Source organism: Branchiostoma belcheri, unplaced genomic scaffold (genome assembly GCF_001625305.1).
Source record: "Branchiostoma belcheri isolate BF01 breed outbred unplaced genomic scaffold, Haploidv18h27 scaffold125, whole genome shotgun sequence".
In the NCBI taxonomy this organism is placed as follows: Eukaryota; Metazoa; Chordata; class Leptocardii; order Amphioxiformes; family Branchiostomatidae; genus Branchiostoma; species Branchiostoma belcheri.
Genome location: NW_017802658.1, coordinates 35,095 through 62,411, shown reverse-complemented (window position 1 = coordinate 62,411; position 27,317 = coordinate 35,095). Strand labels below are relative to the sequence as shown.

Below are 27,317 nucleotides of genomic sequence, written 5' to 3'. Positions count from 1 at the left end.
CCCTCTTCAAGTAGACCACCTGTCCAAGGTGACTGCTTTTTTTCAGGTGGTTTCCTTGCAATTGGGCAGGTTTGACTGTAGATACAGATACTGGTACGCTGCATAGAAGGACGCTCCAGGGGTCTACAAGCACACAGTGACACTGGGAAACGCCATGTTCTAAACAGATCATGTTTCTTCCCAACAATAGCCAGTATATTTTGTTTCCCTGACATAGTTTACTAGTTGTTCTCAGGACCAATTAAGGGCCATATAGAAGTCTCCTTGTCTTCTTAAGGACAGTTGAAAGGAAACAGGATTTGGAACAACAGAAACTTTGACCAAGTTTCTTTTAGCTACATTATGCATGGCCTGTAGTATATATCATCAAAACAAACCTTTTTGCATACATGTGTATTTTACAGTATTAAGCTTAAGTGTTTGTAATAATAAATAAATGTGCACATTTCATATTACATGTACAATACACAAATTCAAAATTATACTTACAATGTTATTCACAATAATATCTATATTTCTCTGAAGCGTAATAATGTAAGATGTAAGAACTAGAAAAAAAGATAATAGAGCTGGAAAAGCAACAGCGCAGAAAAAATTATTTCCAAGAACGTGTTAAAATCTATTTCAAACAGGTGTCGCAAGTGGACAGTGAAATTGTTTTCCCATAAAATCTGAGAAACAGGCATATAGACCTTCAAGCTTAACAGTTCATCTACAACTTGCAAGACTGCACTTCACATTAACTTCACATTAACACAAGGTGTTACTAAGTACTAGTAGTAAAAATATTTCTCTACAAAATGACCACAGTGGCTGGACAAAAAACTCACTACAATAGTACTTCACACATACATGTACATTCATTCCCTGAAACTCTACATGTACATACAATGTATTCATAGCAAGTCTATAAAGTAACTGTCGTTAAGACTGTTATTATATTTATGACCTATCTTGCAACATAAGAACCAATAATCGATTTGTTAATTATACGCCTTGTACATCAAGGACTCAGAATCTTGGTAACATCTTAAGTTTTCTGGGCAACATCTTGTGCAATATGCATCGCTGTTGGACAGTACCTTGGACAAACAGCCATTTAATAAAAAAGCAATTACCCATTTAATTACACCAAAAGGATATTAAGATGGGGGGAGATCCATTCATTATTTATGACATGTAATGGCACGGGATAAGTAGCATTTGAGGTAATGTCTCTGACTGTGTGACTGTCTGAAATTGGCAATTTCACGATTCCCAGATTAGATATAGAGTATCTAACAACAGCATCAACTTTTTCCTGATAAGCGTTAGCCTACTGCGATACGAACCTGATAATTTTATTGCTGCTTTAATGCATTCAGTTACAAATTTATACATGATATTAAGACTTTTACCTGTATCTTTCAACATTGTTAATACAATGACAAAACTTCTTCTTGACAACATAAACTTTTGTGTCCCAAAAAAATCCCCGCACCCAAAATGAATCAAATACTAGTACTAGACTTTAGTTGAAGACTCCAAGCCTATACTAGGTAAATTGTAATAAAATGTCAATGCAAAAGATAGAAATTACAAGGACAAGTAATACAAGGGGTATTCTTGGTTGTCACTGTCATCATTATTAACACTTCTATGGACATACAAGAGCCTTGGGGGAAAACATGCTCACATGCATACTAATTGTTTGTGTGCTGTTATTCTGTCTTTTGCAGCCTTTTCTGAGTTTCTATGTCCATCTTCAAGGTCTTGGGCATCCTCTTGCTATATGTATATACACAGCTAACGGTTGATGAAAATGCACTGCTAAAGATGTACATGTACATGTAACATCTGTGTCCATAATATCACCAGGGTCCATAATATCGCCACCTTGAGAAAAAGTGTGCTTAAAGATATTTTTACTGCAACATACCCTAGGTATGTACATTTGATGTGTGAAGGAGTGCATACCAAAAGTATGTTGCAGTAAAAATATCTTTAAGCACACTGTTTCTCAAGGTGGCGATATTATGGACCCTGGTGATATTATGGACACAGATGTTACATGTACATGTACATGTACATCTTTAGCAGTGCATTTTCATCAACCGTTAGCTGTGTATATACATATAGCAAGAGGATGCCCAAGACCTTGAAGATGGACATAGAAACTCAGAAAAGGCTGTTGGACACATGTTACATGTTGGACATATATAAAATACAAAATCAGACAGACCTACATGTAGCATCTGCTTGGAGAATGATAGTATTACCATAGATGTTGTGTTACATTGTATTACTTTGTAATCTTTGATACCCAAGTAGTGTACAAATGTTATGTTGACAACATTCCTGTACATCCAGCTCGTTGCAACTGTGTCCTGTTCCCAATGACAACTGATACCTAAAAATTTTCATTCTATTCATGTTTCTAAATAAAACAACAAACGTGTCAAAACAATCTGAAGGTCAAACTTTGTTTTTAGTCAACTCTGCAACGAGTATTACATATTTTCTATGTTCTATTATATATTCTAAATGATTTTAGCATGAAAACAAATTTCTTCTATCTTTCTATTGATTTCTGATAGAATACACATTTGTATTTCAAAGGGCTACAGATAGAACATATGTGCATATACATGTACAAAGGTAAACTTTAGGGTTACATAATATGAACACTATAACTAGTATAAGGACATGTACACATTCAATATATAATTCAGAAAGAAACAAGTTACATTTTGAAACTGAAAGCTAAATTAATAAATGCACTTTGTAACATTCTATACCTTATGCCTGTATGCAAATTTACAATACGAAGAGTACCAGACCATACTGTTAAATATGTAACATATTAAAAACATAACTTACAGTGTTGTTAATTTTGATCTGACATGTTTACTACATGTAGGTTTGGTGCAAGACAATGTAAAGTAATGTAAATCAGAAGTAAAATATCATATTTTCAACTTGAACATGCATTTCTGTTTTTGTTGTATCTTTTCTAACATAGTCAATGCAACTAGTGGTAAAAATATGAGTGTTTTTTTCTGTCATCTTGTGCAGTGTTCAATTGCCACACCTACTTGACAAAGTTCAAATTCCACATACCTTTTAGTAGTTACAGCAGGTGGGAAAACCGTATGTTTATAGCATGCAAGATTATTGACCATGTAATTTTTCAAGTGGACATAAATATCTGAACAGTTTGCCATAACAAAATCTGTAGGAAAATTTAGTGAGCTCCAATTCCAAATCAATGATGATATAATATCTTATGGGGCATTCAAAACATGAAAATTTTGTCTCTTTTGGCCTACAACTTAGTACAATAACCATGTGCATATGCTTGTAATTTGAGTCACATTGTACCTCAAAAAATATCAATATGCTACTAGCTTAATATGTTATGGAAACTGAAGTGTAACATCCATTGACCTTTATCCGTCACATATATCAGCAATAGTGAAGTGTTGCCACTTTATAAAAAGATCAAACAGCATTCTTCCCCCGCTATATGTTGACACTATAGAGTACCTTTGCCCCTTTTGTTGAATGCGTTTTGCTGTCTCCTTGATGCCTCTGTAAGAAAATTATCGCACTGAATAAAACACGACTGAATTGCGTTGGAGACAGGCATGTTCTAAAAAAGATGAACCTTTATCCGTCACGAAGATACTCGTCATAACTCTCTCTTTGTTATTTACCTTTTAGACAAGGACTGTTATTTCTTTTTCCGTGGTTTGAGAGTGTCTGAAACTCAAGCTGTCTGGATAAGGCAAAACGAAAGTTCAGCGTTGAAAAATGTCCGTTTTTTTCTGTTCTCTGTCAATGTCCCGAAAAACATCGTCCTGCGACAGATTCGTTCTTACGTTCCACTGCCGAGTCGTGGCTGTTGTAAATCCTTTGGTTAAATCCTTGGGGGCCTGCGACAGCTATTAAATGCGAGTAACTGACGATGGTTTGCACTACAGTCGGTAAAGTCATGCTAACAAGCAGGCGGAAGCGGAGACCCGGAAACTGTAACATGATAACACAGGTCATCGGCCTGTACCAAGAGCAAATAGCTGCGGCGGGAGCGACTACAACTCCAATGCTTGTTCCAGGAAAGAATTAAGAAGACTTCATTGTGTTAATACTATAAAACGCTTTATTTTTTAACACTTGTGCTTGATAATCTTACTTGTGTAAAAGTGTGCTGACTTGCCACACCTACACACAGACTAGTGGGATCGTCGGCTGAGTCGCTTGCCGCTTGATGTTTCCATTTTCATAACGGGGGTCCTGAATGGAGGAACGTCAACCTACCAGGCGAATACTCCTCCATAGTTTGCAGCTACTATTAAGATCAACTATAAAGTATAGGTACTTTTATTTTTATCAACATATGCAGAGTTTCAACATGCTGTTTTAAGATCAAAGGGACACACATAAAAATAAAGTAACTCGCGACAATGGTTCACCCCATTTTCCCGCCACTTGCGCTTGCCACAATCACAGTGACAGAACGATTCTGACAGAATTTTTTTGATGTGCAAGCTACGCTATCAAGGTCTTATCTACCAGAATGGTAAGTGGATGTGTTTTAGTTGTTTTAGGTAAGTTTGTTTAGCTTCTAGATCAATTTCCATGGCAAAAAATATTGAAGGTCTATACAAACTTGATCTCCTAAGGAGGCCAGTATATCGAGACAAAGTCATACTTAAGAGGCTTGACCTTAACCGAAGGTTTGACGTTGATATTTTGTTTTGTTTATAGAAACTGACTTTGCAGACATTCCATTACTGCTCTAACGCAGAGAAGCTGATTGACATGTTTGAGTGCGGGGAGACCCCGCCCCTCCGGGTACGGCCGTACCACCGCCCAGGTGCACCGAGGGCTGGGATCATGACCTCGGCATTGGTCGACGGAGACTGGATGCAAGTGGGGTGGGTCCGGGAAACCGACCGGCTGGCAGTTGAAGAGTTGTGCTCTGGAGCCGCTATTGAAGACCTGGTTGTGAAGCTGAGGGAAGCTTACGTGAAGAGGGGGTTCTGCGTCCTGAAGCTTGACGTTTCCCTTCAGTAATACCTAGTAATATACATTGCATTTCGTTTGTATAAATATGTTCCCAATAAAATGGTTCTGTCAGTCTAGTAGCCTTATTGCGTTTTTCCAAGCTTGTTTCTACATTCCAGTAATGATGTTACTGATTTCGCACATAGACAAATATACAAGGAATACACGTGTAATTACATTATTACATTACCAATAGACGACTGGTATCTATTTACCGTACTACGAAGTTATTTTCCTTCCAAACCCCCAGTCTAATATCTTTAAACTTTAGTCGCACAGATACAAATGGGAGAAGTAATAAATTCATTACTTCTTTTTACAGGCAATACCGATCGATAAACCAAAAATTATAGAAGGTTGTTGATGGTTTTATCCCATAGTATCCTGACTGACGCTTCTTACTCAAGAACAAATTTGCCGTATACTAAACCCTAACACCACATTCAAGCCCGGTCGGGACTTTAAACGCTAAAACAACTTCATAAAACGACACATTTCCCAATGTAAACATGGCATTTCATACTAACCTTGAGAATCTTGTGTAATATGTAATAATGTCACCTAACTTTTAACTATTGATAACTAATTAACGATTGAAAATATAACACTAAAATGGTTTGAGAAGTGAAATTCGCCCATTCTTGCATGGCGGCGCGGATGAAGCACGAATAGCAATCTCGTAAGCATAAACAACGATGTTGGTGCAGACGGAAGGAACCACATTTTCATCTTGCTCGACAGATACCAGTCCGCATTAACACACCCACACCGTGGTAGCACCGTGAGTGGTGAGTCTCCTGGGACGTAGTTGCGCGATCCCGCTTAGCCTTCATCCTAAGAACAGAAATTGGGGGGGGGGGGGGATTAAATTGGTTCTTTAACGTCGGGCGAAAGTCATTAAAAACACAAGTCCTATTACAGACGCTGATATATTCGTGTGTACAAACCTCTGTCGACTCTGTTGTGAAATCCTCCATCCACAATGGCCGCTTTGCCACACGGCGGGGTCTAGCGGCTGCTTCAGCTGGGCTGGTGCTCTGAGCGAGGATCAAGGTAAGGTTATTAAAGACAATGTCAAAATGACAGAAGTCATGTGTACGTTCGTAGGATCAATGAATATGAATTGAGCAATCTTCAAGCGACTGATCAGAAATGTTCAACGTCAATGTATTCCTTACCGACAAAGATGTTCCTGCGGATGGCTTGTTTGATTTTTTCTGCTGCTTCTGTTTCTTTTGGAGCCTTTCCGCTCGCTTCATTTCCATTTCTTCAGTCTTCTTCCTTTTTTTCTCCTCCCTCTCTTCTTTTCTCTTCATCTGTTCTTTTACCTTGCGTTCCTTTTTCTCCTCCCTCTCTTCTTTTCTCTTCATCTGTTCTTTTACCTTGCGTTCCTCTTTCTCCTCTGCCTCTTTTCTCAGGTCTGCTATGTACTTCTCATCAAAGACAATAGCCCTAGGCTTCACCCTCCTCACTTTGCGCTGACGCGACTCCTGTATGGGTGTTAGTAGGTCAGCAACATACGACGGGACAATTCCGGCCTTTACAAACGGGTTCTCATTGGCACTATACACCTCAGATGTTGGTGATGTCACGTGCACGGGCAGAACTTTCTTTGTTGTTTCGTTGCTGACAACTTCTTCCTGATCAGCCAACTCCTTCGCCATCTGGAGTATCTCCTCCTCTTCGGGGAGTAGCTGGTAGGTACATGTATCTTGTGATTCTTCTACTTCTTCTTCTACCATGTTGTCTGCACTGTTCTCTTCTCCTACGGCGACTTCAAGGCTGTTCAGTGTCAGCCAACGGTTGTTTATCTGAGACTGGTCGATGGGGAACACTCCTGTTTTTCGGAAGCCTGTCTTTACTACTGCCATTGACAAGCTTTTCTCCCGAACAACTTTGTAGACTCTTGGGAAAGTTGATTTGGTCATGAAGAAGTTCGGTCTCACCAGGCGCATTTCGTTCACTACATCCTCAAACGTACTCTTCATTGTGTTGAAGGGTCCTCCAGGTGCGTCTAAAGGCTGAAGAAAATGACTTGTGTGGGGGGGTAGACCCATCAGTATGATATCGTTGGCGATGGCGCAGTCGATGGCCTTGGGGGTTACATGCGCGCTATGCTGGTCCATGAGTAGAAGCACTGGCTTCTCCTGTGAGGAGAACCTGCAGAAACATCTCTCCAGCCACTGGACGAAGATGTCTCCTTCAATGAACCCAGATGACGTTGTAGCGTATACCGCGTTGTCCGGCCCCTCCAACCGGTATGCTGAACTTGGATAGGCCTTTGAAAAGATTATCAAAGGCGGGATGACTCCTCCGTCTGCTGAGACACATTCCATAGTGGAAATATGATCTCTCGTGCCCTTTCTTACCGAAGCAGCCGGCGCCCCCATCTTTTTGAACGTTACCACGTTCTTCTTTTGTGGATCAAGATCGAAACCCGTCTCGTCTACGTTATATACTCGGTGGGCTTGGCCTGTCAAGCCATTGTCGCTGATCCTTGTTCTGTACAACTCGAAGAACTCTTTCACCACTTTCTCGTCAACAGCATCTTTCCTCCCGCGGTCGAGCGGAGAAGGCTTCCTTATGGTCAGGTTGTTACGGCATTTGAACCCTTTCCACCATTTTTGAGACAGCCCCTTTTTCCGATTAACCTTGGGTGTCATTCCCATCTCTTCACAACGCCGCAAGTGGGTTGCCAGGGCCAGTGAGAGAATCGCCTTCTTACTAATGGGGAATCCCCTGTCAACGCGGTATTTGATGTAAAACACCAGACTTTCCTCCTCTTCCTTGGAGAGGATGTGTGGCCTTCCGTTTCGTGCGTTCACTTGACTTTTACCCTTTATTTTGTCAGTAAGGGTTGTCCGGGGAATTCCATGTTTTTTGGCAGCCTGCGTTGGCGTTAGGTGATTTTCATTAACATCGTCTAACACGCTCTGCATTAAGTTTGCGTCCCAGGTTTTCCGTTTTTTTCTCGAATTTTCCATGTTCTGAAAATTTTATTGTAAGTCATTATATGGTAACATTGGTGGAATGCAGTGCCATTCTTTTATTCATTTATCCGACCATTCATTCATTTATTCTGTTATACTAACAAATCAGCCATCTTAACTTACTAGTATCTTAATTATGAGTAATCTTCGTTCAACGTAAAGGTTCTATGGCTCTCAAAGTCCTTGAATGGTAACCAACTTGCTATTCATTCATTTTCAAAAATCTACCAGTTTGTTATCACTTCTGTATTACATTAAACAGAGCACACGGAAAAGTTATGGAGCGATACTGTGTGGCGTCAACAGTCCGAAATTGGACAATACCTCACCTAACCTTGAAATACACCGTCCTCTTAATTCAAAATGGAGCCATCTAGCGATCCATATCGAAATCGCAACAAGAATCCACATTATTCCTTTTATAGTTACATATTAAGCGTCTCTCTGAGTCCCTGAATGCGTTTAGAGCATAATGTAACGAAATTGTCACCTTATTCATCCCTTTATACAATAAAATAAGGCAAAAAAATGTTTACTACAAACCTTTGTCGTCCGAAGTTCTAAGTCTAGACCCGCCCAAAGCCTTCTGGGTAAGAAACATGGCGGCGTTCCATTTGCGTCGGAAATAACGAAATGTAGTCGCAATAAGAGCACGTTTTTTATTGATAAATCACAGCACGCCAGCAGATTAAGGTTAGGAAAGGAAACTTTATTAAGCTTTCTTGTTCACCAGTATGTTAAACTGAAGGTACGAGCGATATTTGTCTGCTATTCCTGTAAACAAGGGCACGATGTCTCCCTCCCACGGCGTAGTTCGGCCGTCGTAATAAAGGCCAATAATTGTCTGACCTCGTCCTCTTCGTATGCATGAGTGCCAAGTCCCACGCGGCACGGTACTGAACTCCTGGGTGTTCAACCTGTGCATACCTAAAGGGATAACTGATAGTGCATTGGTATATCTCTCGCTGTACACCGTTTTCTAGCGTGACGGATAAAGGTACTTTGACGGATAAAGGTCAATGGATGTTATATGTACATGTATAATGATTAACAAACTCTTACATGTATATTATAGTTACAACTTTACAATTGCAACAATACAAAACAAATTCTGTTTCCCTCCAAGCTAAGCAAAAGAGTACATTTGAGTGCCCTTTAGCTTTACATATATACCAGACATAATAAAATCTCAATGCTTTTGTTATACGTCCCATTTCTGCCTCACATGTACCACAAATGAAGGCCTTTCCAAATTCCCAGTTCACTGATGAAACAATAGCCAGGAAATGGAAAATAGCAATCAATGGATGGCAGTGTGGAAAAACTGATGAGAACTGGGCGACACTAAAAGTAAAACTAAATGTTCTCGTGTCGTGCCATGTGACATATCATGGTCTGAAAACCAAGGCTTGAAATACTGGGTGCATGTGCGCCTTAGTGCACCCAAATTTGGAGCTGTGCACCCAATTCTTTTCTGTAGGTGCACCAGTGCACCCAAATATTTTCTTAGGTTTAACGTTACGTCGTATGTAAAGATGTTGAATGTCTAGTAGTTACAGCATCTCAGAAAAACATGTCGGTGACTACAATTCTGTGTAATACAATACTTTACTGATGCAATCTTGGGTTTTGACACATACCAGTTCATAGATTTAGTCATTAACATGGATGAAAATCCTTTACAACGATTATTCTTTCCCCACAACAAATCACACAGTGGGGACCTCTACAAACAATTGCAACCCCTGGACCCAGACATCTGACATTATGGCCATCTTAGGCCACAGCAAGTCAATTTTATGGATGACAACCTCTGCAGACTCTAAATCTTATGCGAGCAGGCGAAAGAAAAACAAGGCGGGTCGAAAAACCAGGCTTCCTACATTTTAGAATTTTGACTCAATTGTACAAATGGTTTTGATTCAGTGATCATGAGAACATCACATATACACAGCCAGCATCACATATCACTGCATCAAAGTAAGAAACAAAACATTAAATCAGAGCCTTTTCTTGTCTCCTCTCTTCATAATTATCTGCCATCCACATAACAGACATCTTTGTCCATTTTCGGCATGTCGATCAATGTCAGAAGGCAACAAAATTTCCTTTTTTTTTCTTCCAAAATCAGGCAAAAATTAATGTGTGCGCTGATGTCATCCATACAAATTACTTGCTGTGGCCTTACTTCTAATACTGACCTCAATCTGCCAGTATTCAAGGCACACAAGGATTCATCACCTGATTTTCTGAAAATCCCCTTTCTTTCCCAAGTCTCTTGGGGTTCTTAAATCCCCCTTAAGGCGGGTATCTTAATATCGCTCAGTGGAAAACACAGAAACACATTTGGTTATCAGAAACTACAATTTCACAGTCATTTGTACTAAATTGTAGTGATATTAATACAGTAATAGTAATACTATGAATAGCCTTATTTATAATTAGAGACCATACTCTTTTATGCATAATGAGAGGTAAATTAGTAGAATTAAAACAGGCAAAATAAATCCTGTTCTATCACAAAGAACACATTGTCCTCTCATAAGTTGAAAAGTCATTCTAAAGATGGATAAGTAGGTCTTAGAATTCAATTCTTTCATGTAGTGCTCAATGATTTACACTCAGTGAACATCAACAAAGGTTTTATGTACATGTGCCTATCATCACTTTGACAAGAATTAATAAAAAAAATATTCTAGTTTATTTCTGTTATATTTTTCTGCCTATTCAGGCCAAGAACTGGCCAATAACTGAATGAGAAAAGAAATAATTCCATGTTTACATTACAAAAAGTGACACTATTGACTGAGAATGTGCAGGTATACTAGAACCACGCCTGTGCTTATACGTCACCTGACCCCTGACGCCTGGAACACCTGTAAGAACGCACCTGCACACTAACCACCTGTCCTGCAAAACACCTGTTAGCCCTGCACCTCCAAATATCACCTAAGATGTCGTTCAAGTCTCAAAATCCTCAAGGAGAAACCAAGCGTCTTCCGAGTGTAACGTTACAAGTTGGAAACTCGCAAGTCAAAGAAAAAGCTGGTGGAAAATACCTGCGGGTTGGTGGAGCGTAAAAATAAACAATGGGGGAAAAATAGGGTTTCACCGACAAAGTACTGCTTGACCCTCAAACCAAAATGCTAGAAGGAGCCTCAAGTAAATCTCCAACGTCTTTCTGGCAGAGAAAACTTCTTACATCTGTTCTTGCATCAGCCACTTGCAGTCAAACCATGCAAAATACCAGCGATTTATACAGATATCAACTATCGCTAACTACCAAGGGAAGAAATTTGAGACTATGACTTCCTGAATGGCTAGTACAAGGCTAAACAGTGCGCTGCCTTGCTTGTGTCTGGTGCAAAATGTGGGATTCTAATGGTAGCGGGACTAGGGTCCTTAAACACCTTAAGGTGTCATAATTAAGGGTGATTCATCAACCAGGTGATGTCATTGTGGTTTGCATAACATTTTCTTAAATTATTTGAATACCTGAGTTTGGGACTACATATGTTACACTTACAGTACTACATATGAAATATTTCTTATATTAGAAAGCACAGCTTTCAGAAAATGAAGATTCCATAGTCCACTTCTGTATAGACAACTACATAAGTTATATTCCCACATTTAAGACAGGAACAACCAGTTTTACCTTAATTTGGCTTAAACTGACCTAGATAATACCTAATTAAGAATTCAATTAAACACCACTTATACATATATTACAAACCAAAGTAACTTGCATGTTCAAAAGAAAAACTGTCTCAAAGATATGCATCTATAATCCATTTGAGCCCTACATTATGAGTAATTGGCATTTGCACAAGAGACACATCCTAGTTTGGGACAATAATTTTCAACCACTGTTTTTCTTACCTATTTATCATAACAATGCTCTACAATGACCATGTAACTTACAAGGAATACCTTGCATACTTAAAAACCAACAAATCTAAATCCTAACGTAAATACTTTAAATTATGAAGCCATTTAGTGACAATGTTTTGAGTGATAATTTGACAGCTCCCAGATTGGGACAGTCCCACAAATTCGGATAATAATTTTCAACCACTGTTTTTCTTACCTATTTATTATTACAATGACCATGTAACTCATGAGGGATATCTTGCATGATTAAAAACCAACAAATCTAAATCCTGACATAAATAAATTTTGAGTGATAATTTGACAGCTACCTCCCAGTTTGGGACAGTCCCAACCACTGACCCTAGGTAAACAAATGGCCCCACTTACTTGGCTATGGAGCTATTGCGACCTCGCAAGCTGGCCTCGTCCGAGTACGAACTGAACCCATCGTCGTGATCATACTCTCCGTAATTCCTCATTTTCAAGCCCTGGTTTTGGCGGGAAGAAAAAAAAGGAAAAAATTAAGACGACCGTCAAAAAAGAACGAGACACACCAGTGACGCAGAGGGAAGTGTTGCGAAATAAATAATTTTGCACAACATTTTCTGGAAAGTACGACCTAGTTTTGGTATCATTTTAACACCTTGGCGATTGATAGATAAAGACACTGTGGTAGAGAACGACTTCTTTAGTACTTAAGATAGGATTTAAGAGGCAGAGAAGATTTAAGGAAGCGATGACAACCGCGCATAAACAAATCAAACACGTTGGTCACAGTCAGATTCAGATGACGGGAAACCGGAGGGAGGGCGAGAGCGAAGAACTTGAACAGATCGTTTCTCAAAACTACGTCGCTCAACTCACCTGGGAAAGGACACAGGGTCCGAATCTGCCGTGAAACCCTTCTGGAAGTCTTCTCCTGTTGTCTGATCGACGAAGGAGGCAAGAAATGTCTTGTAAAACGTCTTACGGGTCCGGGAAATAAGACGGTCTCTCTATCGTGACGGCTCTAGACCTCCGCCCAAAATGCCTGAGGTGGGATAGATCACCACCCGTCCATGATTGGTCAGATTTGTCATGTGACCTAGGTGAGTAGGTCGAGTAAGTAGTAGCTAAAGAGCATGACAGAACATTTTAGTGGGAGTCAACTTGATATCAACAATATTTAAGTAATTTTGTACCATTCAGATGAAACAGTGTTGATTGAAGACTTACAAGTCTAAACTAGTCGTAGAATATGTAGCACCACAAGGTATCGTTAAAGCGTTAGTTTCTTGAAACAAGGACGAACAGCTGAGCTGGCAGGTTGACAATATTCCAGCCCCTTTCCAAATAACATTACATGTAACCTTACTTAGAGTCTTAGACACCAGCTGCACTGTGAATTTCTTTTCAAACCTCGCAGGAGAATGACATTAAAAAATTTAGCTTAATTCTGTATCTGTATCTTATAGCTGTAACGTTATATAACTGCCTTTTGGCATAACACACCAGCTCAATATGCAATTGCCAACAGTATACTGAGAAGAATACAGGAAGTTGTACAAGGGAAATGCACAGCCCGTACGTGCTAGAGAAGGTTCTGCAGAGGGCTTGAATATTTCCCTCTTACTGATGATATTTCTGATGTTTCTGATGGCAGTGTGTGTCCTCTTAATAACAGTTAGTGAGTTTGATTGTCAAGTTAACGTTGTTATTTAATATTTTCAAAATAATGATAAATGTCACAAGATGGCAATCATATCCTTGCGAATGTCTAAAAAGAAATATCAAGCGAGGAGCTAACCAAATGAATGAAAGAAAGGGAAAAGATACTGAAACATTCACCCCGTATTCACTTGGTGCATACCGGAGTACAGAGGACTCAAACAGCGGTGCGGTGCGGTGCAAGAGCGCCATCTTGCGGTTTTCACACGCATAGCAGGTTCTTCTTGCCAGCGTGGAGGTTAGTGCCAACATGGCGGGTCAGGAAGAATCGGAGTTGGCCCTTTTGAGAAAACTTGAAGAGGACGAGGTCTTCCGTCCGTTTCTTCGAGCAGAATTTGACGCAAAGACTCACGCAAATGACGTTCTGCACCATGGCATAGCGATTTCTCAGCAGTTGGCGAAATTGAACGAAGGAATCAACCTGTTAGATAGGGAACTACATAGCCAGGTGAGTAGGGGAGGGGGGCGGGGGCGATATTTAATGTTTCGTATGATTTCTTTGCGGTTGTTTCCCAATGACAGCTTTCTTTTACACTGGTAGGATCTTTTGTAGCTTTAGGTAACATAACTAAATAAAATATTCAGATGTACTATTAACTTTGCAGGACACAACAAAATCTTTAAAGCACCCAAACATACCTGTCCGAAAGTTGGATTTTTCTCGTTTTTTTTTGTTGGATGTTTGGTCAATGTTTAGAATTTTGTCTGTTGCAGCAACACAAGATTTGAATGCTAGAGTATGATGTCCTCAAATTTGAATTCAATCAAAGTTAAAGTGATCTTATACTGAAGTGATATGCACAGGTTCCACACAGGTGCAGTACGTTCTGCCAATGTGCTTACAAACTCTAACACCCCCCCCTCCCCAGGTTGTGGCCCGCCATGAGGACCTGTTAGTGCAGGCGACGGGAATCGAGTCGTTGGAGGGCGTGTTACAGATGATGCAGACCCGCATCACTAACCTGCAGGCTGCCGTGGACCGGATACGCACCAAGATCGCCGACCCCTGTAACAAGATCACATCACGGACCGCACAGCTGGCAAGGTTACAGGTATCAGAACCTCCTAGGATTTCTTTCAAATTGGATGCAAATAGTGTAAGAGTAGGGTTCAAGCTAGGTTCAAGCGCTGCTTACTTATCCATTCCAACAGGTCCAGACCTTTTGGAGTAGTGGTTAGTGCGCTCGTGTCGTGAACTCGCTGCTGGCTGCCTGGATTTGGTGCGGGTTGAATTCCTGGCATCCTGGGAGTCAGGGGTTTACCTGTTTCTACTCGCTCAAATTTGTTTCATGAAAATAAAGCACAGCACAGTTACAGGTAACTGTTACATAGTTTTTGTCAGGTAGATTAATCTCATACATGTTTATTTTATATCTTACAATTTACATGTATTTCATTTCTTCCCTGCCAGGCTGCCTGTGATCTGCTGCGGAGGATAATCCGGATCCTCTAACTAACGTCTCATTTCTTCCCTCCATCCCTGCCAGGCTGCGTGTGATCTGCTGCGGAGGATAATCCGGATCCTGTACCTGAGTCGCAGGCTGCAGACCCAGCTGCAGGGCGGGGCGCGGGAGATCACCAAGGCTGCCCAGAGCCTGGACGAACTAGACTATCTTATGAAGGGGGCAGATCTCACGGGTAGGTCAATACAAAAGTTATTTTCCCTCACATAATAAGTCAATATAAAAAGATATCATACAGAAACATTAAGATAGACATTAAGGTGACTCTTTCTTTTCTCCTGTGATATCGATATGCAAGAGCCACAGATACAACAATGTGCTAGGGAGGTGGTGGGTTGTGGGTGGCTCGAACTTCATTTTTGGGAATAGGGGCCCTGGTGCACCCAACCTAAAAAATTAGGTGTACAGAAAATTTTTTGGGTGCACCATATGAAACAAAACAGATCTTACTGCTCCTTTTCTGAGCTTGAATCTGAAATGGGAGCTAACTTAAATCTTAAACAAGTACTACGGTACAACAAAGCTTTCATTATTTTTCTGACACTTAGATGCCAATAATATCCTTCATACTACAATTGGGTGCACCAGTGCACCCACAGAAAAATATTGGGTGCACAACTCCAATTATGGGTGCACTAAGGTGCACATGCACCCAGTATTTCGAGCCCTGCATAATCATTACTACCATCTACCACCACTACATCGTCACCAAGAATCTTCAGTATTCTGAGTTTTTTTATGTTTTCCCTTTATCAGGTATAGAAGCCATAGAGCAGGACCGACTATTTATAGAGAGAGCCAGGAGAGATGTGGAGGAGCAGACCAGAACTATGCTGGAACAGGGCATGCAGACTCACAACCAGATGCAGGTATGGGGGAGGGGGGTAGCAACATGGGTGGCTGACAAGAGATTTTTATGTTATGTCTTATGTTTTCATTTCATGCAATTATGCATTTTCTTTCATTTCTGACCATGTACGTGTACGTGTATGTGGTATTACATGTATGTACATTTGTATGTGTATTTTGTTTAGTATGCAGTTTTAATGTTAAACCATGGTAAAAGTGTATGCGCAACCCATATACTTATAATTAGTATATATGGGCTTTGCAGGACAAGGGTTAATGTTAAACCCTGACTAAAGGGTATTGAAATAAAGCAAAGAATGAACCAAACCATTGAGGGTATTTGGTAAGGGTAGTAAACCGCAAGATGAATTAAAATTTAATGCAAAATAAATCTCAGCAGAAGTAGCTGCATTTGTACATCTGTACCTCAATACAAGTGTTAGTAATGTCCCTAAACGTTGAGCCAACACAAAAGAGAACTTACCATAAATTTTCGTTCGAACTCTTCATCCTTCATCAGATAAATGATCCACTCACTGACTGATCCACTCACTGACTTTCTGGATGTCAGGAGTGTTAATGTCATTAACACACACTGTTCCTACCTTGTCCAGGTGGCCACAGCCCTGCAGGTGTTCCATAACCTGGGCTGTCTGTGGGAGCGTGTAGACGGGGTGGTGACCCAGCGTAGGGACACCTTACAGACCGAGGTCAGGAGGGCACTGGACATCACAACCCTGTCTCAACAACCTACTGAACAGGGCAGGAAGACTGGCGGACCTGGTACGGACAAACCTTGCTTATTACAGAAGCAAAACATCTTGTTTTTGCTACGTTTCTTCTTCTTCTTCTCCAAACAGTGACCTCTGACCTGTCCAATGGCCTGATTTGTTGACGTGGCCTGGTACGGACAAACCTTGCTTATTACAGAAGCAAAACATCTTGTTTTTGCTACGTTTCTTCTTCTTCTTCTCCAAACAGTGACCTCTGACCTGGCCAATGGCCTGATTTGTTGACGTGGCCTGGTACGGACAAACCTTGCTTATTACAGAAGGAAAACATCTTGTTTTTGCTTCGTTTCTTCTTCTTCTTCTCCAAACAGTGACCTCTGACCTGGCCAATGGTCTGATTTGTTGACGTCTGTCACCACTGCCTTGATAACCTGTGTATTGATCTGTTGTCATTGCCAATAAAGAAAGAAAGAAATACTACCCTGGTTAGTATTTGCATCTCATGTATGTTACAGGTCGAGCAGCCATGCCAGCCATGGGGAACACAGCTATGTTCAGGGCCACCCTGTGGACTAACCTGGAGAAACTCATGGATCATATCTATGCAGCCTGCTCACAGGTACAGATATGTGTAGGCTAGGGAAGCAGCGTGCAAATTACCTGGTTGCCCGGTTGCCCCGGGCAACCAAATTTTACTTGGGGCAACCTATTTTTGAACCAAGGTAGCCATACCTGGATTTTAAGAATGCCCCTCCCCCTCCCCACGAAATCATGCCCACTTGGCTTGCACCACTGTAGCCGACAGATGCTTTTAAATTTTAGGTATTAATGGCTATTACTAGTATCAATCAAGTTACTAAAGGCTGTTAGAAATATTGTCAAAGGCTTATGTATGTAACATTACTTTATTTGAGGAAAGTAGTAACTTTTTAGGTGGGGAAACCTAAAATTCTGATGGGCAACCTGGTTCAAAAAAGTATTTTGTACACTGTATTTCCAGGTCCAGCACCTGCAGACGGTTCTGTCCAAGAAGCGCGACCCCGTGACTCACGTCTGCTTCATGGACGAGCTGCGGAAGGACGGAAAACCTCCCATCATGCACTCCTTCTGGAAGGCGATCACCCACATCCTGACCCAGGAGTTCGCACAGGTGGCGGACACATCAACTTTCCTCAAACAGGCCTTCGAAGGTACGTTGTTTGTAGGGCTCGATGTTAAAATCATTTTTTTCTGTATTCCTGCACTGTCGTATGTCAGTGTCCTAGCCAGTGTCTGTCTTTTGACAGAATTTTGACGCTCGTGATGGACAAACATTTTGCCTAATCCATTATGTTTCACAGACAAAAATCGGTGTGTTAAGATATGGAACAAGATTGCATTAAACTGAGCAAAAGTTGCCACTAAAAATGCAGAAAAAAGTGTTTCAGAAGTCAAGATTTCAAAATAGACTCAAACTGACTGAATAGGCTCATCAGGAAAGTACTAGTTGGAAAACGAATTCTCTTCCACCTAAAAGACGTAAATCTAGCAGTAACATGAAATGATGGCACTCTACTTTTCTTGACCTGCCAGTCTATGACTGAACCCCTGTCTGTCCTACATGTATCTAGGAGAGTACCCAAAGCTGTTACGACTGTACAATGACCTTTGGAAGAGGATGCAGCAGTATCGAGCAAACATGGCCGCTGCAGAGGATGCACAGGTTTGGTCTTTTTCATAACCTCCTAGTTCAGGGGCTATAACATGTTGTAACTTTGTAATTTTTGTAATTCACTTAGAAATATTTTCATGTATATGTTCAGGAAGTCCACACCCTATTTTCTTAGTTCTTTGACATTTATGGTGAAATATAGCATGATAAAACATTTTATCATGTTTTATCATGCTATATTTCACCATAAAAATCAGAGGCAGGGAGGAAAACTTGAATACGACAGTCACTGTATTTACTCCATAATACTGAGTGCACCAAAGGATTCTTTTTTCATTGTTTGTTTTTTAATCTGAGAACCAACAAATTGACTTGGTAGGGCTTAAGAAGGATATACATGTATGTAAATACAAAATAGAAACACATCCATGTAACACCTAAAAGTAAAATATATCATCTAATGGTACTTCTAAAAAATACATTATATGTACATTCAATGAGGTATTAATTTTTTCCTAAAAAATACTAGTAGTACGTTTGTCGTTTTAACTTGTACTTTGGAATATCTTGTAACAGTTAGCTCTAGTCTATACATTTGTCACAGTTACCTGTTACTTAGCATTAAATATTTTATACAGTAACTGTAAATATAATTATGTCACTATTATTTTTCAGGGTGAAGACTTGCTGGGAATAGTGGAGAGCGCTGAAGATGACGTCACAGACGATGGGCAGGAGGCAGCGAAGTTTGACCCGGAACAAGCCCTGCGTACGACGCTGTCACCATTCGAGCACGCGTACCTTTCTCGCTCGCTGTCACGGCTCTTCGACCCGATCAACCTCGTCTTCCCTTCCAGCGCCACGAGTACGCCTTCCCACGAGGAGCTTGACGGGATCATCAAGGCGATATCGAGCGAGCTGAACGTTGCGAGCGTGGACATCGGGCTCAGCATCGTGGTCGCCAAAAACGTTGCCAAGACGCTGCAGCTGTACTGCGCGAAATCGGAACAGCTGCTGTCCAACGATGAAGACATCACGATGATCACGACTGGCCAGAACCCGAACATCGCCGTCGTGAACTCGCTCTACCAGCTGCACCAGTCTGTTAGCAAAGTGCTGGCAACGGTCACCACGCTCCCCCCTCCTGCTACACAAACCATACAAAACGCCCTCAAAGATATCGCCGCCCTCATGAACAGTTCACTAGAACCCATGCTCAAGTCGATCTCCAAGTCCATCGAAGCAATCATACTCTCCATGCATCACGAAGATTTTTCCGGGCCAGTCCAAGATGGCGGCACGCCCGACGCGTCCAGTTCGGGCTTCATGAGGGAACTGCAGGACTTCATTGCTCGTGTCGGGACCGACTGCGTGCCCAAATTCGAGTGCAGAGAGTTTGTCATGGAAAGCCTCCAGCCAGTCGCGTGCCGTACCGTAGAACTCTTTGTGCGCCACGCTGGACTCGTTCGACCTCTGGGAGAGGGAGGCAAGATGAGGTTGGCTGCGGATTTCGCTCAGGTTGAGTCGGCACTTACCCCTTTCTGTCGGCGTATATCGGACCTGGGGAAACCGTACCGGCTGCTACGCGCTCTCAGGCCCCTCCTGTTCCAGAGCACGGATCACGTCGCTTCCAGTTCCGCACTGGGCGAGGTTATCCCGTACAGCGCTGCCTTGCATTACCTATTTTCCCGCGGTCCCCCAGAACTGAAATCCCCCTACGAGGTAACCAGATGGACCATTCCGCAGTACTCGCAATGGTTGGACGAACATCCAAGCGAGAAAGAAAGGCTGCACTTCCTCAAAGGAACGTTAGAAGCGTATGTGCAGGCAGTCAGGGCAAGGCAAGGCAGGGAGTTTGCCCCCATCTATCCCATCATGCTTCAGATGCTGCAGAAGGGAGTGGAGGCTGCTGGGTAATGTTACCCAGAAGGCTTTTGCCTGTAGTACCATCACAGCAATCCTGTAGTTTCATCATCATACTTTGTAATTATGGGCCTCATATAAAGAGTTGCATTATAATAAAAACCATGCTGTAAATGGTGAAAGAAATATGTCGGTGTTAAGGTTACATGTACATTCTTTTGGGGGAATTTATTGGTCTTTAATGTATATTTATGTATGATTTCATATACAGGTCACAAAAAATGCTTTAAGACTAATAGCAACATTGTATTGCATTTCATGTGGTTATAGAAAAAACTGTATGATATTCCAGGTGTAAAATTGGTTCTGTTACAGGTAGGTCAAAGCTATAGCTGAATTGCAGTCTGAACATGTGTTAACTTAACATGTATGTGATACAATAGATAATTTTGAGAGCAAAATTTTCTTCATGCACAATCAGGTGCACACATTTCAGTGGAGGAGCATCTGCATCTACCACCTTATAATAGATTATCTCATCATATTAAAAGTGACCAAGGTCTTACGTAAATACATATGGCAAGAGTAAAGAATGTCTGTTTGTGCTTAATTCTTGCAGCTCACTATATGATATTATGAGTCAAATTCTGTTGATTCAGGTGTTAGATTCACGGTTTCTCTAAAGTAGAGAAGGTAAAACATTCACTCCCATGTTTTGGGAATCCAACCACATGCACATCCATGCACATAAAAGAACCCATCACACTTGAAGAGTAAGGGTAACCCAGTGTGCTTGCCAGTAGAATGAGCTATGGTAAAACTACATTGGACTAGCACTATACTACCAACCAAATAAGAATTGTGCTTTGCCTCAATTAGGTAGTAGTTTTTGCACTGATCCTCTTGGAACAGATGGTCATATCGACCAGGAATATATTAATTTTAATCAGATAAAAAATGTCTCTTACACTGAAGATATGATTTGAAAATCCCCTTTGTCTTGATAGAAACGTCACCTAGTACTTGTAACGTTTGAAGTGCCTTGGTAACATTTGAAGTGCCTTGGTTTACAGTGGTACTTTTAGTCAATGCACTGATGACTTAACCTTGCTCTGCAGTACTAAGTAGTTCTGCACGATGTCGCTGCTGCGCAGCCTCTGCTCTTTGCTGGTAGAGTCCACTAGTAATGTGGTGGTAGGACATAATTATTTAACTCCAAATATGTCCAGCAGATATCACTAAAAGCAGTATGTCGAAAACAAAATTATTCAACATATAGTCATTACTAAATATTTAACTATTGACGCTAGATTTCTTGCTTGCTGCTTGATTGCATGTTATGTTTCTATTTATTTCCCCCCTTGGGGAAAGCCCAGTGGTATCTCCCATCGTGAAAAAATACAAAGATGGTGGACGGAAGTCTGGTTGTGTTGCTGTAGAGGAAGAAAATCAGGTTTTTCCTATCTTCTGTGCAAACTTTGACCTTTATCTCAGTAAACACGTAACCCAACATGAGTTCTGAAACGTCGAAGGATGACAGGAGGGGCGAAAAAAGGCAAGCGCCGTCCTCAGAGGTGAGAATTTACAATAAATTCGGAACAAAAAAATGGGGAGGGGGCACAATCACGCACTCCTCATCACTTAAAAATTAAGTTAGATTAAAAATTACAAGTACATTTGTACAGTACATTATATACTTTTAAATGATTTATAGCCAATTGTGTCGTGGGGTTATTTTTATTAATCTAACCTCGCTTGTTTCTGGGTTTTATCCATAAATTTTAATTTTCTCTACACATGTACCAAAACAGCTGCAGCTATTTTTAACTTGTTGTATACAGTATCTTGCAAACAAAAATAATTTTTCAAGACGGGTGAACTATTTGAGCCCCAGGAATTGTTTTTGATCTGCATAGACAGCTGAGTTTTATTTGTTGTGTTAGAAATAAATATGCAATGATAATATTAATTGTTTGATGCTGTTCAACATTTGTAAATAATAATATATATGACATTAACAATATTTGACTATGTTGTTGTCCTTGTTTAACGTCTAATATATTGCTAGACTTGGTCACTTGGTGCTTGTTTTCGCGTGGTTCAGTTCAGAGTCAAAAAGTCTCTCTAGGTATTTAACTCCTGGTGCCTCGTGCTTGAGTGAAGCTGGAAGTGTCTTGACTATAGTTGAAAAACTGCAACAGTTTGACTATGTACAGGTTGATGTTTCATACTGCAATCCACATTTGTTCCTATGTAGTCAGTGGACATCCATTCAGCTAACCGCTGGGAGTCTGCAGACCTCGGCGATGATCAACGTAAACAAAAGTTCCTCAGGTTAATGGGTGCCAGCAAGAGGGTGAGTAGTAAGATTGTTTTGTTTGTTTGTTTGTTTGTTTATTTGTTTATTTGTTTGTTTGTTTACATGACTAATAAGCTATTTGACTCAAGGCTTGGGCATACTATAATGGGGTCGTGTGGCGTAGCGGTAGTGTGTTCGGCTCAGAACCAAGAGGTCCCGGGTTCGAACCCTACCTTGTCACCGATCTTGTGCCCTTGGGAAAGGCACTTTACAGGACTTTCCTCACTTCACTCAGTTGAAAGTGAGCATGCCAGAATGATCATTATCATGATCGTGGGCATTAAAAAGAAAACCAAACCAAAACCTAATGTGCCAGAGCTAAAGTAAAAGACAAAAAGTGGTAGCCAGGTCTCAAACCATGGCATTTGTGTTAGTATATAACGTTAACTTAGATAAATAAATAAAACTCGAAACAAAAGTCTATCAATATGTAGGATATTAGACCTTGGCGGTACCTTTGAAATGTTTTCTTCCTGTATTTCAGAAAGAACATCATGGCAAGATCCACATCGGAGAAAGTCACAAGCTCCTGGTTCATTCTCGGAGTGGTGAGTTTACATCTTATTTATTTATCAATTGTATACAGAGGTAGCTCCTGCAGCCAAATACGAGTAGGGCTGAGTTGCAAGGGTAGCCAGTGTGTGCTAGCCTGGTTACCAAACCTATTGTAGCTCCCGAGTCCAAATAGGATTTGTGGAAAGGATGTAGGACTCGGGAGCTATAATAGGTTTGGTAACCAGGCTAAGTGTGTGAAGCACTAAACAGTTTAAAGGACACGTATAGGGGTGCCAGAGTACTAGTATACAGTGTAATTTTACAGAATACAGTGCAATCGTATCAGTATACAGTGCAACTTAACGGAATACAGAATACGGAATGCACTGTATAATAATACGATTGCACTGTATTCCGTAAAATTGCACTGTATTCCGTAAAATTGCACTGTATTCCGTAAAATTGCACTGTATTCCGTAAAATTGCAATGTATACTGTGGCACCCCTGATCTAGATTGTATGTTCTGCCCCTGAGCATATATAGGGTGTAACGTTATATGTTTTGCCTATGTGTACAATGTAGGTGAAGAGGAGCGACATGTGCAGCAGGACCTAGAACATCAGTTCCAACAGGGACTGGAAAGCAAACTTACAGGTAAGTCTGTATTATTGGAAGTTATTCCTATTTTTAGTGGAGCCCTAATCCAATGAGACACATTTGTACTGAGAGAGTGGCATTTGACAGTGAATAATGAGACAATGTCAGCATACAAAAGTACAATCGTGAAAATTTGAACTAACTGGTGGTATAATGCTCTCTTCTGATTGGTCAGGTAAAGCCAGGCGCCATGTTGGGCTGGGCTACCAGGAACCAGAACCAGAGGATCATGGGGAGGGTCAGAGGTCACAGCCAAGTGCAGAAAGTAACCCCACATCTTCTCAATCTCAAGATGATTCCAATTCTAAGACAGAGAAGAAGGAAGAAAAGAAGGGCACTGACTTATCTACAAAGCCACCAGATTCTACTCAAGAAAAAGGAGAAACTGAAAAAGATCATAGAAGTAAAGAATTGTAGTGGTTTTCATTTAGGTGACACATACGTAACTTAGGATATGACAACTAATTGCAAAGTACTAGTAATTTGGCATGAGTCCGAAAATCTTCAATCACAGTTGTTATATAATCATGCCACTCAGATATAACAATGTGGCTGCAACTTGTCACCAATCAAGAAATCACTGTAAGATCCTCTCTGTGTACCGCAGAATTAGAAAATAAAAGGACATTTTATATAGAGATAATGTCCTTGAAAATAGGAATGTATGTTGTGTTTGTATTAATAAAGAAGAGTTAAGATACAAAACAATGTTTCAAAGCTGTTTGATTACAAGTACAAGATACATGTATTTTCTAGTTTTGAACTTCATGTCCTTTTTAAGATGGGCTTCCATTGACTAATTTAAAGTACAATTTTGTATTTCAAATATCTTTGTGATGAGTGCTAATGAAAAATGAACAGTCACATATTGTAAACTATTCTGTGACAAAACCATTTAGGCCACATTGACTTAATTTTATGGATGACATCCGCACGCGCATTGATTTTCATCTGTTCATTCTATCATACTCAGTGCCTTACCCCAGCACATACATTAAAACATACATTCATAAAAATTACAAACTCAACAATATAAAAAAAACGTTACAACACAGTCACATTATAGGCACATTCAGTTCATTTTCCAAGTTCAGTCCTCTCCACTAGTCTACAGTCTGTTTTTCTTTCTAAATGCTAATGTTGACGTCAGTTTCCGCTGATCAGCAGCGAGACTGTTCCACAGGACAGGCCCTTGGTACTGCAGGCTGCCCTTGAAGGATTCCACATGTGCTTTAGGAGTGTCCAGCATGTGAGGGTCGAAGCTGTAGAACTGTTTCGTAGCAGTGCGAGTACGAACTCTGAACACTGGGGGTGACAGCCATTTGAACATATGTGTCATGTAGGCAGGTGCCTTGTGGCGAACTGCCTTGTGTACAGTTACTAATGTGTTCAATTTCACCCTTTAGTAGATAGCACATAGTAGTCTCCAAGCAGATGTTAGATAATGTACTTCAGCATTTTTCGTCTTCACTAGTTGTACACCAGAACTACACAATTATGCTACTTGTAGCGACCGGCCCTAGTTCTAGTATACTACAGACTATCAAACATTGCAAGAAAGCCAGAGATGTACTTGTATTTTGTATGCTGAAAGATTGTATCCAAATGAACCGAATAAGTTTGAAACTGACTAATGACGTAAAATAATTCTACAACTGTAGTTACCACAGGTTGCTTCACTGTGTTTTTATGTCAATGCGTTTATCTGTATCTGTATCTGTATAGCCGGTATAACCGCCTTTCGGCGTAACACACCAGGTTAGTTTAGGTTGCGTTAAAAGAAAAAAAAAGCTAACAGTTTCTGTTTTTTTAATGGGTCACACTTTCATTTCATTGGGCTGAAAATTGCCATTTTATGTTAAATTTGATGCATGCGGTAACGGTATTTTAGGAATCTACATTGGCAACAGCATGCTTTTCTCTCTAACTTTATTGTAATGATATTTTGGATACTCCTACTTGATACCAACGAATTGCGAAGGGCCAAGTGCTATGAAGGAGACTTTACTCAGTGCCTTACCAACCTGATGAAACTATTCACGGAGGTAACGTGTTATCTTCATTTTTGTATTTGAAATTTTATTATTTAATTCCAATGTGACAACTGTTACTTGGGCTATACCAATTTACTTTGATATGGGACAGATGTTTGCTTTGGTGCATAAATGATGCACTAAGTACTTGTCTTCTTCTTTGTGCATATCTTACTAAGATCCTTTTTAATTGCATCTCAAGAAGGGAGGGGGGCATGTAGCTCATCTTTCACTCCACTGTAATGTTGACAAATTTTATAAACCTTACAATTTCTCTTATTCTAAACCCATGCACAAAACATCATCCTGTCATACTGAAGGTGAATAAGGACAAAGACAGAAAAGTTTGGTTGCAAGTTTTATTCTAAGTTTTCATGAATGTCAATGACAAGATGTTTGGATGTTAGATTTAAAAGATGACAACGAGTTGAGTAACAACGACAGCAACGACATGATATTTCTTAATGCATTGCTTATTACCCATTATTTGTTTTAAGATACCAGTAGAATTAGAAACTGTTGAACAGTATGTAGAGTATTAATACTCAGTTACCAGCCGTTAGTATAGTGATGGCCAGTTTACATACATTAGTTAGCCTGTACATTGCCGGCGTAGTAAGACTAACCTATCCATGTGCCTCTTGTTAGAGAAGACACAAGTTCTGGAATTTCTGACATACACGATGTTGCTGTTTACAGTATGGTATGACCTGTTGATCATGTACATGTAGTGATGTTAAACATTTCAATCAATGGTGTTTTAAATGCTGCATTTAAAGCAGATCATTTCAAGGATGTTGTGTTTGAAACATATATACACATGTACAGGTTCTCTCTTTTTCACTTATCCTGGAGCAGTAACAAATTCCACAGTTAGGAATGACATTCAAAGTAACTTAGATCACTGGTAAGTTTAAATTTGGGAAGTCTGTTTCTGAATTTCAATCACACAAATTAGAATTTGTAACTTCAGCTGTACTGAAAGGTTATGTATATGAGTTAAAAGAGATTGAATCATATTGTATGGTGAATTTTAAAGTTTCAGGGATTTTGACTTAAAAATGATGATACATTCCAAAATTTAATTGACCAGTGTGTTAAGATGGATTCTTGTTAAAATCAAACTCTCCTGATTACAATATTGACTTCTTGAATTGAATGTTGTGCTGAGTACATATAGGTGGCATTATGTAATCTCAAAGAGCACAAAGTCGCCTTTCTTTAGTGACTCTAACAAAGGGATGTTGAATAATTAGGCCACATCAATTTAAGTCGTTGTTTCTTGGGCCAATTTTTTCGATGTTTTTTTTTTTGTTCAAAAGGCCACATGCAAATATCTTTTTCAGTTATTGGTTCAATCAATTAGTTGTCGGGCATCCTTTTTCCCAGTTTGTGTTCAAAATGTTGTGTTTTGCCAAAAAAATGCCAAGAGAGTAAATTAAATTTTCTTTTTCTTTTTATGATTACAGAGTGCAGGTAGCAACACTCTATTAGATGAGAGTATTAGCTTTTAATTTGGATTTGCCCACTGAAATGTTTCCTGCAAATCAGATGGATGTGGCCTTAGGAGAGTTTGTATCAACTTTGCACTTTGCAACC

General features: G+C 40.2%; 5 protein-coding genes and 1 long non-coding RNA gene across 25 annotated transcripts in view; 3 read left to right on the top strand and 3 right to left on the bottom strand.

The window, feature by feature from the left end:
- LOC109463379 (epidermal growth factor receptor kinase substrate 8-like) overlaps window positions 1–12,968 on the bottom strand; it is a 64,948-nt gene extending 51,980 nt beyond the window's left edge. For 19 of the 20 annotated variants that reach the window (XM_019760155.1, XM_019760152.1, XM_019760154.1 and 16 more), the window contains exons 1-2: window positions 12,774–12,968; window positions 12,297–12,397 (exon numbers count right to left, since the gene is read on the bottom strand). In XM_019760155.1, coding sequence (XP_019615714.1) covers window positions 12,297–12,388 — 92 coding nt within the window. In that variant the 5' untranslated portion in view covers window positions 12,389–12,397; window positions 12,774–12,968. Of the gene's footprint in view, window positions 1–12,296; window positions 12,398–12,773 lie in introns of those variants that run through there. The other variant, XM_019760160.1, reaches the window with a different exon arrangement.
- LOC109463384 lies at window positions 3,982–5,128 on the top strand. The gene is made up of 2 exons (XR_002139823.1): window positions 3,982–4,558; window positions 4,747–5,128. It is a non-coding gene; the product is annotated as an uncharacterized LOC109463384 (long non-coding RNA).
- LOC109463381 lies at window positions 4,553–8,033 on the bottom strand. Its single transcript, XM_019760173.1, has 3 exons — window positions 6,225–8,033; window positions 5,994–6,083; window positions 4,553–5,880 (listed from the first exon to the last, which is right to left on the bottom strand). Exons 1-3 carry the CDS (start codon window positions 8,028–8,030, stop codon window positions 5,869–5,871), a joined length of 1,908 nt encoding a protein of 635 aa, XP_019615732.1. The 5' UTR covers window positions 8,031–8,033; the 3' UTR covers window positions 4,553–5,868.
- An 898-nt stretch (window positions 12,969–13,866) lies between the features above and the next one.
- LOC109463409 (conserved oligomeric Golgi complex subunit 5-like) lies at window positions 13,867–20,736 on the top strand. Its single transcript, XM_019760227.1, has 9 exons — window positions 13,867–14,064; window positions 14,486–14,668; window positions 15,104–15,254; window positions 15,836–15,948; window positions 16,543–16,711; window positions 17,175–17,278; window positions 17,660–17,849; window positions 18,270–18,361; window positions 18,986–20,736. Exons 1-9 carry the CDS (start codon window positions 13,867–13,869, stop codon window positions 20,225–20,227), a joined length of 2,442 nt encoding a protein of 813 aa, XP_019615786.1. The 3' UTR covers window positions 20,228–20,736.
- An 817-nt stretch (window positions 20,737–21,553) lies between these two features.
- Window positions 21,554–25,307, top strand: LOC109463414 (small acidic protein-like). The gene is made up of 5 exons (XM_019760233.1): window positions 21,554–21,747; window positions 22,431–22,529; window positions 23,017–23,080; window positions 23,611–23,682; window positions 23,861–25,307. Exons 1-5 carry the CDS (start codon window positions 21,685–21,687, stop codon window positions 24,100–24,102), a joined length of 540 nt encoding a protein of 179 aa, XP_019615792.1. The 5' UTR covers window positions 21,554–21,684; the 3' UTR covers window positions 24,103–25,307.
- The window catches only part of LOC109463355 (gamma-crystallin M1-1-like), a 10,295-nt gene continuing 7,771 nt past the window's right edge, over window positions 24,794–27,317 (bottom strand). Inside the window, exon 6 of the mRNA XM_019760127.1 lies at window positions 24,794–24,990. Within this exon, the coding sequence (XP_019615686.1) occupies window positions 24,794–24,990 (197 nt within the window). The remainder of the gene's footprint in view (window positions 24,991–27,317) is intronic.

Coding starts and splice junctions, on each gene's coding strand:
- LOC109463414 (XM_019760233.1), top strand. CDS start 21,685: ATGAGTTCTGAAACGTCGAAGGATGACAGGAGGGGCGAAAAAAGGCAA. Junction 21,748..22,430: donor GGCAAGCGCCGTCCTCAGAG/GTGAGAATTTAC, acceptor GTTCCTATGTAG/TCAGTGGACATCCATTCAGC. Junction 23,081..23,610: donor CCTGGTTCATTCTCGGAGTG/GTGAGTTTACAT, acceptor TGTACAATGTAG/GTGAAGAGGAGCGACATGTG.
- LOC109463381 (XM_019760173.1), bottom strand. CDS start 8,030: ATGGAAAATTCGAGAAAAAAACGGAAAACCTGGGACGCAAACTTAATG. Junction 6,084..6,224: donor CCGCAGGAACATCTTTGTCG/GTAAGGAATACA, acceptor ATCCTCGCTCAG/AGCACCAGCCCAGCTGAAGC.
- LOC109463409 (XM_019760227.1), top strand. CDS start 13,867: ATGGCGGGTCAGGAAGAATCGGAGTTGGCCCTTTTGAGAAAACTTGAA. Junction 15,255..15,835: donor GAAGGGGGCAGATCTCACGG/GTAGGTCAATAC, acceptor TCCCTTTATCAG/GTATAGAAGCCATAGAGCAG. Junction 15,949..16,542: donor AGACTCACAACCAGATGCAG/GTATGGGGGAGG, acceptor TACCTTGTCCAG/GTGGCCACAGCCCTGCAGGT.